The 13,782-nt window shown below is 30.4% G+C and overlaps 1 protein-coding gene across 2 annotated transcripts in view; it reads right to left on the bottom strand.

The window, feature by feature from the left end:
- Window positions 1-11,654, bottom strand: part of wt1a (WT1 transcription factor a) — a 35,605-nt gene extending 23,951 nt beyond the window's left edge. For both annotated transcript variants that reach the window (XM_056451798.1, XM_056451799.1), the window contains exons 1-3: window positions 10,991-11,654; window positions 4,256-4,378; window positions 122-224 (exon numbers count right to left, since the gene is read on the bottom strand). In XM_056451798.1, coding sequence (XP_056307773.1) covers window positions 122-224; window positions 4,256-4,378; window positions 10,991-11,387 — 623 coding nt within the window. In that variant the 5' untranslated portion in view covers window positions 11,388-11,654. The remainder of the gene's footprint in view (window positions 1-121; window positions 225-4,255; window positions 4,379-10,990) is intronic.
- Between the last annotated feature and the right edge of the window lie 2,128 nt (window positions 11,655-13,782).

Here is a 13,782-nt window from a genome sequence, read left to right as displayed (position 1 = left end):
CACAATAAATACCAATATTCATTTTTATTTTAGGTCATATTGGAAAAATCAAGTTGAGATGTTATTTGTGTGTTGTATGATGATGATGTTTATAATAGTGATGATGGTGTTGATGATCTACCTGTTGTATGGGTTTCTCAGCAGCAGAGCTTGACTTCCTGTGCAGCTGTCAGAAGGAGTGTGACAACCGTACACCGGAGGAGGAACAGGATACTGCTGATCACCTGAAAGACACAGAACAGGTCTGACTTAGAGATCACATCTTGTATATGAGCTACTGAGATTCTGAGATTTTGTAACAATTTCGTATTGGCCACATATAATAATATACAGTTGAAGTCAGATTTATTAGCCTCCCTAAATTATTAGCCCCTGTTTATTTTTTGCCCAATTTCTGTTTAACAGAGAGAAGATTTTTTTCAACATATTTCTAAACATAATAGTTTTAATAACTCATTTCTAATAACTGATTTATTTTATCTTTGTCATGATGACAGTAAATAATATTTGACTAGATATTTTTCAAGACACTTTTATACAGCTTAAAGTGACATTTAAAGGCTTAACTAGGTTCATTAGGTTAACTAGGCAGGTTAGGGTAAATAGGCAAGTTATTGTATAACAATAGTTTGTTCTGTAGACTATCAGAAAAAAAAATTGCTTAAAGTTGCTAATAATTTTGACTTTAAAATGGATTAAAAAAAATTAAAAACTGCTTTTATTCTAGCCGAAATAAAACAAGACTTTCTCCAGAAGAAAAAAATATTATCAGACATACTGTGAAAATTTCCTTTGTTAAACATCATTTGGGAAATATTTAAAAAGGAGAAAACAATTCAAAGGGGGGCTAATAATTCTGACTTCAACTGTATATTATATTATAACCAATGTTATATTAACAATTATTAATAATTGTATTATTAAAAATAAACAGTTTTGTGTCTTTGGTCACTTTTTACAATAGGGTTTCATTAGTTAATGTTAGTGATAATGAACAATACTTGGACTCTATAAACTATACAGTTCAACATTTACTAATGCATTATTAAAATCCAAATTCTTGCTTGTTAACATTATTTAATGTACTGAGTTAACTTTTTACCATTAACTAACATTCACAAGAGATGAATAAATACTGTAATAAATGTATTGTTCATTGTTTGTAAGTTGGTTGTAAAGTGTGACCCTTATTTTTTTACTAATGACTTGAAATTAATATAAAACTATAAAAACCTTTGTAAAATAACTTTTATTATTTCTAACTATTATTATTATTGTTACTATTATTATTATTTATTTATTTGTTTATTTCTATAGTTTTTTATAAATAAAAGTATTAATATAGGCATTAAACGTTTTAGAAATTTTGTCATTTAAAAATATTATTAATTATGTTAAATATTTTTTTTTATATATTTATTTTTGTCATCTTATGGTTTAAAAAGTTCATATAATAAAAATTACCATAACTACAACTAAAACAAAAATAATTTAAGCTGTGCAGACCTATTTTAGCAACAAGAAAACTAATAAATAATTACCCAAAAGAATGACAAAAACTTTAATTAATAAAAAAATTATTATAATAATAAATAAATAAATATACATATATATATAAATAAATCCACTTTAAAGTTGTTAATAACTTGGGTAAGTTGTTAATAACTTTGGGAAAGTTGTTTTGATTTTGTTGTTTTGAAAAATGTCAAATAATTAGTACAATACAGTACAAAAAACCTTATCCATTCCACCTTGCGCAACACCACTGATATTTACTTTCCTTTTTAATAATTCTCTGAAGTTTAATTACCAGGAATGAACATTTGTGCTCTCTGTTTGTCTTGAGTCCCTCATGGAGAATCTCCATGGCTGGATGCTCAGCGTATCATAACTTTGAGACGCCTGATCGAACATGTGTGCCGAAGAGCGTCTTACAAAGGCAATATGAGCGCGAGGGAGGCTTATGAAGACGCAGCCGAGTACACTTAACAGTTATCAAAACACCAGCCTGACTTTCTTCGAAACCATAAAACACGCAGACCTTTCGCTCTCGCGGTTTCAAAGAGCAAACTGAGGAATCGTTGCTTCGGTTCATCCGGCCTCTTTATTGTGAATGTGTCCCATGGTGTTTCAGAGGAATCTCACATTGCAGAGGCACAGCGAACACCAAGTCGTCCAGTTAGGAATTTTATGGTAATATATAAGAAAATTAAGCTTAATTCATGTTTATGCTTATATCTTTTTTAAGATACCAAAATTGAATAATAAATATATAATAATGTATTAAGATATCATAATAAATTGTATTTAAATCTCAAATATCACAAAGAAAATATTTAAATGTATATAAAACTTACATTTTAAAGTGCACAACCAAAATGTATACAAAATGTACAAATTGATCATTAAATATACAATATTGTGTTAAGATATCATAATAAATTGTATTTAAATCTAAAATAAAAAAAATAAATATTCAAATGTATATAAAACTTAAATTTGCATGAAATCAAAATGTATACAAAATTACAATGTTTATTTTGCTAGTGCACATTTTTAGTGTTCTAATCTGTACAAGTTAATCCACTAAAAAAACTGTTTGTTTTAGTAATCTTTAATCAAAATCTTCAATCTTTATTGACATCAGTTTGACAGCTTGGGTAAAATATGCTTAGCCACACCCCTCGCACAGTTAGCTTGCTTTGAGTGAAAGATATGAGGAAGAGCTCAAAAACAAAACCCCACTGAAACTAAATCAATATTTAGTTTCAGTTGGAAATATGTCATCTTACTGAAATAAACGTCTGCAGCAACCTCTGGTGCATTCAGACTTTAATATGAATTAAAGTGGACATATTATGCCCCTTTTTACAAGATGTAAAATAAGTCTCTGATGTCCCTAGCGTGTGTATAAAGTTTCAGCTTAAAATACCCCACAATTAATGTTTATAACCCTTTGAACTCTTTGGCTTTGATCCTGTGTCGTTTTGGTGAATGTTGCTTTAAATTCAAATGAGCTGTCGCCTCACAGCAAGTTGATCGCTGGTTCCTCCGGGTGCTCCGGTTTCCCCCACAGTCCAAAGACATGTGGTACAGGTGAATTGGGTAAGATAAATTGTGCGTAGTGTATGAGTATGTATGGATGTTTCCCAGAGATGGGTTGCAGCTGGAAGGGCATGTGCTGCGTAAAACATGTGCTGGATAAGTTGGCGGTTCATTCCGCTGTGGTGACCCCAGATTAATAAAGAGACTAAGCCGACAAGAAAATGAATGAATGAATAAAATGAAACATAAAAATAATTTATTTGTTTGTAGTAAAAACTAAATTCTATATAAATAAATAACTATATTCATTTTCTTTTCAGCTTAGTCCCTTTATTAATCTGGGGTTGCCACAGCCGAAACAACCGCCAACTAGTGCAATAGTGCATGTCTTTGGACTTGTGGGGGAAACTGGAGCACCCGGAGGAAACCCACACAAACACTGGGAGAACATGCAAACTCCACACAGAAACGCTAACTGGCCCAGCCGAGGCTCGAACCAGCGACCTTCTTGCTGTAAGGCGAATGTGCTAATCAATGCATATATATATATATATATATATATATATATATATATATATATATATATATATATATATATATATATATATCATACAAATAAACATTTAAATAAAATACCAATAAAATTAATAATAATACATTTATTTTTATTATTATTTTTTTTTTTTATAAGATTGATTATTTATTTATTTATTTATTAATTAATTAATTTATTTATTTATTTATTTATTATGTCTTTTTTTAATTTATATGGCCTCTTTATTGTGAATGTGTCCCATGGTATTTGGGAGGAATCTCACATTACAAAGGCACATCGAACACCCAATCATCCAGTTAGCTGTTTGCTGAGTTTAACATTATGAAGAGAGAGAGAGAGAGAGAGAGAGAGAGAGAGAGAGAGAGAGAGAGAGAGAGAGAGAGAGAGAGAGAGAGAGAGAGAGCGAGAGAAAGAGAGAGAGAGAGAGAGAGAGAGAGAGAGAGAGAGAGAGAGAGAGAGAGAGAGAGAGAGAGAGCGTTTGAGCTGATTTACTGTGATGCTTTGTGCAATTTGGCCCCTGAATGACATTACAGAGATCGCTGCGTAAGTTCATAGAGCAAGGGCGAATGTTTGGAGATTGGGAGCTGTTTTCAGTGCATGCGTTTAAATAAATATAATAAAGTGTGATTTAGCGTGTGGTGTGTTTGTGTTTACCCATGTTGCTCTGCTGTGTGATTGAGTCCTCGTGTTTGAAGGAGTGGTTGGGGAACTGCGGGGTGTGGTGTGAAGGCGTGTGGCCGTAGTTTGAGGCGCCGTCAAAAGCAACCGTGCCGTAACCTGGAAAAGATCATAAAAAAATCAAGTCAGAAACATGTTATTCAATTAAGAAAAATCTATCTATCTATGCTGTAAAAATGTTGGGTTCCACACAATCAATTAGTGTTGGGAAAAGATGACGAAATTAAGTTGATTTATTAGTTTTTGCAAATTTAAGTGGATTAAACATAAAACAATAAGTTGTCACAAAAGCCCCTTAAGAATTGTGTTGTTTCAGCTTATTTTTTATGACAAACAGAAAAGTCTATCTATCTATCTATCTATCTATCTATCTATCTATCTATCTATCTATCTATCTATCTATCTATCTATCTATCTATCTATCTATCTATCTATCTATCTGTCTGTCTGTCTGTCTATCTATCTATCTATCTATCTATCTATCTATCTATCTATCTATCTATCTATCTATCTATCTATCTATCTATCTATCTATCGATCTATCTATCTATCTATCTATCTATCTATCTATCTATCTATCTATCTATCTATCTATCTATCTATCTATCTATCTATCTATCTATCAGATAAATTGCAAATATCAATTTTAAAATGAATTAATAATGACTTTTATATATTAAATTGGAACCATTTTTACTATTGGAAGTAAAAAGATCCTATTGGAACTATTGAATTGCCACATATTTTCAGAAAATATAATAGAAAACATTCATAAGTAATAATTTAAATATTTAAAAATATCTCTATATTTTAAACATGCATCTTGTATATTTGTTTTCAGAAAATGTTGAACTGCCAAATTATTCTATATTTATATTTCTCAACTGAACATACTTGAGGTAAAAATATTTCATATATAGAGACATATTTAACATTTTTATTTTTGAAAATTGTAGAATTTAAAGATTCCATAAACATCTTTTTTTTTTTCAAATGATATAAAGATATAAAATGTTGCTTAATTTTGTAAATTGTATATATTTTCAATTGCTATGAAAAAATACTGTAAATAGTAAATAGCTGAAAATATTTGTACATTGTTTAAAAAAATTTTTTTAATTGTTTTGCATTTTGTGATTTGTTATGTTTTTGGATATGGACTAAGTCTGAAATAAAGGGAATAATAATAACAATAAAAAGTTGGTATATTTTGTATTAACATACAAAAATACATAAGAAACAATAAACATTTTATAAATATTTTTATATTTTAAACATGCATCCTGTATATTTGTTTTCAGAAAGTGTTGAACTGCCAAATTATTCTATATTTATATTTCTCAACTGAACATACTTGAGGTAAAAATATTTCATATAAAGAGACATATTTAACATTTTTAATTTTAGAAATTATAGAATTTACAGATCCCATACACATACAATTATATAAATCCCATACAATTATACAAAGATATAAATAATATTGACAATATTTACATCTAAAACATTTTGCTTAATTTTGTCAATTGTAAATATTTTCAGTTGCTATGACAATTACAGTAAATAGATGAAAATATTTGTACATTGTTTTACAAAATTGTTTATTTTTTTGTATTTTGTGATGTTATGTTTTTAGATATGGACTAAGAGTCTTAAATAAATGTAATAATAAATGTAATAATAATAATAATATTAAAGTTGATATATTTTGTATTAACATACAAAAAATACATAAGAAATAATTTAAATGTTTAAAAATATATATTTTTTAATTTTACATTTTAAATATGCATGTAAGTTTATTTAAAATTTTATTTGTGTTTTCTGTCCGAAATTAAATTAAAGGAATATCAAATTTGAAATTATTAATCTGTAATTTTTAGATTTACATATTTTATTAAATATAAATGTTGTAAACATTTTTGTAATATATTTGAGATATATTCGTTTTTTTTCGTTTCAATTTCAACAAGTTGATTTTTTTTTAATCAATCAGTTTATTAGTATTTTTAAAAATGTCAACAGTGTACTTAATGTATTTAGTAGTTTTCATTTTAGTAAATCAAGTTAAAATAAATACATAAGAAATAAAAAATACATAAAATACATAAAAAATACATAATAATACATTAAAAAAAACATAAATACAAAAATAAACATTTCAGTTTTACAGCTTAGTTAGCTATAATGGCCCCAGATATTACAGTTTTAGTTTTAATTATTCTACGAACTTCAACTTCAAAACTACAACAGAACTTAAACAACTTAACTACAGTATATAGAGGAGAAATAAAAGCAGTGTGTATCAGCAGTTAATAGGCAGATCCACACACACACACAGCTCTGGTCTGCAGATAACAGTAATATTGCTGATCATCTCTGTGTTTGCCGGCGGGGGTGAAACAGACCCGCTGTGAGGAAAACAAACGCTGCCTGTAACCTCAGGTCACACAGAGCATCGTAAATCATGCTCTCTTCATTAATTACCAGCCAAACACTTTCACCTCAGACAGAGAGAAACTCATTAAAGATGACCATTTATTCTCCAGTCCACTGGCAAGAGTGGCACTGCCCACAACTGACTGCAACTTTAGATGTCTAAGATGTCCAGAATGCGTTAAAAAGTGGCAGAGCTTCAGATGTTTAGGGGAGTGATAATTTTTTTTTATATCATTGTCGTTTTTGCTTATAGTTGATGGCAATTTTTTAATAAATAAGTTGAAGCTCATACAAAATATATTCAACTATGTCCTTTTACAACTGGTATAGTACTTTTTTATTTTTATTTATACCAGATAACAAATAAGATCTTCTCAAAGTCATTCTTATGACTTTAGGTTATGACTGTCTTATGACATGGGTTATGACATCTCTTTCTTATGACTATCATGTTATTTTATATTTAAAATGTGTTCATATTTATAACTTTCTCATCTTTCATGTGTTTGAAAATATGTTTGACAATGTTTTATTAATTGTTTTTGGCATGTTTGTTGTAGGGGAAATGAGCTATTTATGAATAAAATGAATTATTAATATTATTATTATTATTATTGTTATTATTATTATTAGGTAGAATTATAATTACTGATTATTTTATTTTGTTACTATAGTTATTATGAATTATTGAGGATTAAATGTTGCAAAATCATTCATGGATAACACAATAAATGAAAAATTGTATTAAAACTATTATAGGTCAGAATATAAATAATTAATTTCAAACAGGTTTTTGAATTTATACCAGATAGCAAATAATTAGATATGATTTCTGATGTCTAATATCTAAATGTTAAAAAAAGGAAAACAGTTATAAAGAAGGTTTTTTCTTTACACAATAAAAAAAAATTTAAATAAAATAATAATAATAATAATATAATTAATACACTCAAAATATTATTTTTGCTGCTTGTTCAAACTACTTATTTAAAATGAGCTATATCAACATAATTCTTAAGGTTAACTTAACTGTTTTACATTCAATTCGCTTGAATTTGTACAAATGTTTAAGTTAATGTAATCGATACGTGTTGGAACAACATAAAGGTATTGTGTGGAACCCAGGATTTTTTTTATAGTATACAAAGTAGCAAATAAGAATATCAAGTATTTCTCGCCTTTGAAGTCAATAAATTTGAAATGGACTAAAATTGCAGTTGTAATATTATTATTACTATTATTATTACTGTTTTTGAAGGCTAAACATTACAAAAGGCTGCTTATTGTACATTAAATCGATGCAAAACATGTTCTTTAAAACAATAATAATTACAATTATGCATACTTTTTATACCAAATGGGAAATATATACAGTTATATATAGTTCTCCTAAATATCTGGTCATTTTCAAGGCTTTCATTCATAAATGGGTGAAGAAAGTTTATCCAACACTCGTCAAATATATATATATATATATAAATAAAAAATAAGTAAAAAATCTTCCCTCTGTTAAACAGAAATTAGAGAAAAAAATTAGGGGGGCTAATAATTCCGATTTCAACTGTATATGTAAAGTGACTAATAGTGAATTAAAAATGCAGGTCTTGCAAGCGACAGAGAAATTATGAAATATTAATATTACATTTCTCTATATGAGTCTCTATACTTTACCATTACTTTATTTAAATATAATTTTACAATTAGCTAAATCAATAGACATTTACCATACTTTATTATTATTATTTTGTTTTATAAAAGTCTCCAGTGCTATGATTAATGAAGAAATTTTCAAGCAGGTATTTCTGTACTGTATACACACATGTAACTTTCTGAAATTTGAGCAGGTTTCTTTTCAATCAGCATATCCTCATTTTCTATCATTATTTCAGTTGTTCAAACATTGAAGGCAAATGCAGTTTGTTCATCTTAGATTTGTCATCAAATTTGTCATCCAGAATAGGGAGGGGAAAAAAAAACATTTTTGCCTTACACAAATGCTTTATCGTCCCACAAAGTGTGTAATGAGCGCATGCATTAAAGGCCAGCATGATGAGCTGTTTGGAGCATATCTGTACAATAACCGGGAAGTGTTATGACAAATACAGCAGCACTGAGATACATAATTACTCACAGCAGACAAATATGTGTGAGGCGACGGCCCTCGTGATGGATTAATCACATAATACATTTACTCATTTACTGTTGAAACAAGCACACACAAAACACAACACTGTCCAATAAAACATCTCTGCATTATAGAAGCTGCTTACATCATAATTTGATGAGAAATTAAAGTGAATTATATAGATCAACTTTATTATAAATTACTAGTTTATTACAATTAGTTTATAATACAATTAATAATTTCATTTTCATACATTTTCATAAATAGTTCAATTTGTTGCCAAAGGTCTGCTGATTTAAATGAGGGTTTTAAATAATTAATTTGTGTAAATTTGTTATAATTAATTCAAAATGTGTTTGGTAAGACATTACATGCACTTACTATAGTAATAATAGTTATTAATTATGTGAAGTTACATGCAGTACGCCTAAACTGAAGCCTGATCCGACACTGTAAAATAATGCTGGGGTCCACACTATCGATTTGTGTTGGTATGAAGGGATTAGGTTAATTTATTAGTTTTTGCTAATTTAGGTGGATTGGACATAAAACAGTTAAGTTGAGCCAAAAACACTCAAGAATTGTGTTGTTTCAGCTTATTTCATAAGTAGTTTGAACAAATAGCAAGTGTCATTTTTTAGCATACAGTGTTAAAAGTGATTAGTTACTTAAAGCAAGTAAACCAATTGCCTTAAAAGCAACAAGTTGACTTTACAAAAATAAAGTAAACCCATTGGAACTTGGAACTGTTAAGTTGACTTAATTTTTATAATTATGCCAATTGTGCACTTTTTTAAATAAAAGTAAAGTAATCACTTTTTTTCCAATACACCTTTACTATTTTTGTCCCCCCTCCCCATCTAGCAAAATGATATACAGTAAAATATTTTTTAAAAGAAAGTATAATTAGCATAATTATAAAAATTAAGTCAACTTAATCCAAGTTACAATAGGTTTACTTTATTTTTGTAAAGTCAATTTGTTTTTAAGGCAATTGGTTTACTTGCTTTTAGTAACTAATCACTTTTTACAGTGTATAGTATCTGTTGTTCTCAGTACTCATACTTTATAATACAAATCAATTTAATTTGTTTGTTTAAATTCAGCCCAAATAAATTATTTACAGCCACTTAATTTAGATAAATTGAGTAAATCCAATGATCCATCTTTAAATATTTTTTTTCAGTGTAGTGTGGAAAACAAGCATTAATAATTAATTAAATAATTTTTGAAGATTTCTTTCTGTCCTACTTTGACATTTTATCGAACTTTTAAAAGTTGTTTTAGCTCAGTTGAGTAATTGTAATGTTCGATTTCAGTATATTATGAAATTGAGAACGACAAAATGCAAAACCCTATCAAAAAACAAGAGCAGATAATGTTGAATTTAAAACTTTTTCAATTGTAACATAAAAGAAGCTTTTTATCGTAAGTTACCTGCTTAAGCAGACACATTTTAACGATGATGACAAAAATATAATAACTATTTAATAATTTATTATAGAAAATTGTAACACTATAATAGATAGTAATTCATCATAATAATATATTTATCATATTATATAAAGTTATACAAAATGATTAAAATACATATTCTGGATGTGCACAAATGGATTCAAGTTGTAGTTTCCTATAATTACATATAATGCATCAGTTGATGAATAAGAGAGGAAAAAAAAGTAACATTTCTATCAAACTTAAATGACACGTTTTGAAGATCCCTGCAGTATATTTTAGTAGAAATACTGTTTCAGAATTTAATTTAACTTAATGTTTTGATTGCTATATATTTATAATTGTGTTTATTTTATTTAGTTTTCTTAATTTTGTTTTGTTTTTAAAATAAAGGTTCTAATGAGGAGTTTTCGTAGGGAGCATTTCAATATAAGAATGATTTTTCGTACTGTGCATAAAATTTTTTTAACCTTTTGCCACTATAAATGACCTTTTTTGTGCAATGGAGTGCTTCCATGGATGTTAAAGGTTCTTCGTGGAGCTTAACAAACAACCAGTGTTGTTCAGAGTTTACCATCCAAACGTAAAGCTCATTTGCCATAATAAATTGCTATATGTTTATACTTGTTAGCTTATCTCATCCAAACGCTCCCAAACAATGAACCCAGAATGCCATTAAAGTAGTTCCTCACCTTGATTCCTGGAGCTGGATTGGCTGTCCATGCAGTTGGACAGGTAAGGGCTGTTGCTGAACATCCTTGGTTGGCTGGGTGGAGGTTGGCTTGCTGTAGGGGCCCCGAAGGCTCCATACCTGCAGGCCCCTGTGCCAGTAAACTGTCCGGAGAAGTGCACGGTGAAGGCACTCAACCCGCAGTGAGGGTCTTCATGAGGGTCGGCTGTTCCCCAACTGGGCTCCTGCTTGATGAAGGAGTGCTGGGCCAGCGAGCCGTATGGCGCTCCGGTGTGAAAGTCCAACATCGGAGACCATTGTGGGGTGCTGCTCACTGGAAGAGCACAGTTACCATTCCCACTGGGCAGCGGCGGGACTGGAGGGAGAAGAGTGTTGAGGTCACGAACATCAGAACCCATTTTTGAGGACTTTCAGGAGCGGAGCAAATGGGCCCAGTTGAGATCCAAGGTCCAACAGAGCTAGTTTTGAGTTCACTTCAGTGCTAAAATCCAACCTCAAGGTGTCATCGCAAAGTCAAGTTGGGTCACGGCCAGCAAAAAGTGCTCTTTTTTATGTGGAAAGAACTCAACCGGAATCCATGTCAGAATTGGAGAAAAGAAGAACGGGAGGTTCCAGCAGGCTCTCGGAATGGAGTGAGGAGAGCACGAGAGATGTTCCTCCTTTCTTGCGGGTCTGTTTTGTTTGGAGGCCCTGGAGCTCACAGAGAGTCAGTCTGAGGAGTCGGGAGGAGGAGTCAGGGATAGTGAGGAAAGATGAGTGTAACACTTCATTCATTTACTTCTCCCTGTGCAATACTCCTCCCTGTATACTCATACAGCATGCAGGGAGTCTCAATAAACTGACTGTGTGTGTGTGTGTGTGTGTGTGTGTGTGTGTGTGTGTGTTTGTGGGAGTCGGGTGGATGGATAACAATGATTCAGACGCTGGCTTTTTATGAGCTTTGAAACACATTTTAGCAGACGATATAAAACTGCTAATAAATGCGCTGCAGACTTACCTGCGCATGTACAGTAATATATCGCAGTCAGATGTAAACATTTTAGCAAGTGGACATTTTGAATTCAAAGTTTGAGAAAGCTTTTCAGCAGACGGGCTTTTCGTTTTATTTGGACATGTTTGTCAGCGGTCAGCCTTTTTGGTTTGAATAATCATTCTAGCTTCGGTTAAATATCCTTCATTTTTGTGTCATTTTGTTATTTTCAAACGCGTGACCATTAATGACCGCGCACAAGCTCGTGCTTTTTCATTAACATCCATCAAACTTAATGTCTTTTTTTCTCTTTCTCGCAGCTGGCCTTGTATGCATTAGATAAATGCGGCTTTCCTTTTTATAATGCCGCTTTTATTGATTTAAATATTTAGGCGTCAGAAATTAATGTCATTGAAGGCGAAATTCTGATAATTATTTTACAAGTAGATTGTTTCTATTAATGGGCATATCTTAGCAAGAATAAAAAATGATTGTTTAACCGCGTGTAATTATTTGTGACTTTATATCGCAACAAAAAACAAATTAAAACATTTAGCCCGCATTAACGATAAAAGCTTACTAAGTAAGCTATTTTACAAACGGAAAGTAAAAAATAATAACAACAATAAAAGCCTAATAATTCACAGTGAATAATAAATATTTGACATTTTATTCTTATTTTAAAAATAGGCTACCGGACAATGCTTTTCCCACAGGACAATTAACTTTCCCCCTACATTAAAAAGCAGTTTAACAATTTTAGAGGAAATAAAAGTTTCCTCTATTTTATGCAACGTGTGAGATAAATAAATGCTTATAAAGTATACAAATAAAATGGATTGGGAAAATATACAAGACAGGCTATGCAAAAACAATTCGTTTTCTAATTTTAAAACATTTATCAGCCTAATTTTCAACTATCAATATTCAACTGTTTTACTTATTTTATAAGCCTACTTTAAATAAAATAAATAATTTAAACTTATTCGTTAAGCTTTATTATTATTTTTTCTTCACATAACCTGATATCTAGGCTATAAACCGAAAGCGTTGTATGATTATGTAGAGAAATCATATATGTAAAAACCGCTCATGTCTCTAAATTAGCCTTCTGGTGGTAGAAAATTTATATAGCTTTATATTCAAGAAATATTTAAGTACGAATTCTTATTGAATGAAAAATGTATGTGCAGGTGTTCACGTCCTTGTCAACTTTGAACAATTACTAAAACAAGTGCAAACAGACAGCGTAATATTTGTTTTAATAAAAAAAAAATCACATTTTAAATCTAAGTCTATACTGTAGAACTTTATGCCAAGCAATGCGCATTTAATTTAGCCTTAGAGTTAGAAAGAAAAATGATGAGAGAGAAGGTCGGTTAAAGCGCTTTTACCGATCTCCTCATGAAATTGTTTTGTCTTACAATTGGCGACAAAGTGCAAAACGATGAAAGGCCGATGAAAAATACACTACGTTGCGATGAAGACATGAGGAGGGATGAGTCAATTACAACACCGCACAATCTGCCGTGGAGAAGAGAGGACTTACACACCCCTACACACACTCCCTCGGCAAGGGCTGAGTTCCTGCTTAACCTCTGGCTCACTGTCTGGAAGAGAATAGGCGAATATTACTAGAGTCCACATCTCAAGCCTGAGACGGACCTCATCTGGAAATCCTCATACTTTTAGGTTGGAGATGTGAAAACAAACGAATCCTGTAGTATATTGTTAGCACTTAGTCAATTTTTCGCTTTAACTTTTAACCAGGGCCCACTGACATTCATAACCATTTGCAGAATACTTGCAACAACAATAATAGA

This window comes from Danio aesculapii, chromosome 25 (genome assembly GCF_903798145.1).
Source record: "Danio aesculapii chromosome 25, fDanAes4.1, whole genome shotgun sequence".
NCBI lineage: Eukaryota > Metazoa > Chordata > Actinopteri > Cypriniformes > Danionidae > Danio > Danio aesculapii.
This window is presented reverse-complemented; position numbering and strand designations above follow the sequence as displayed.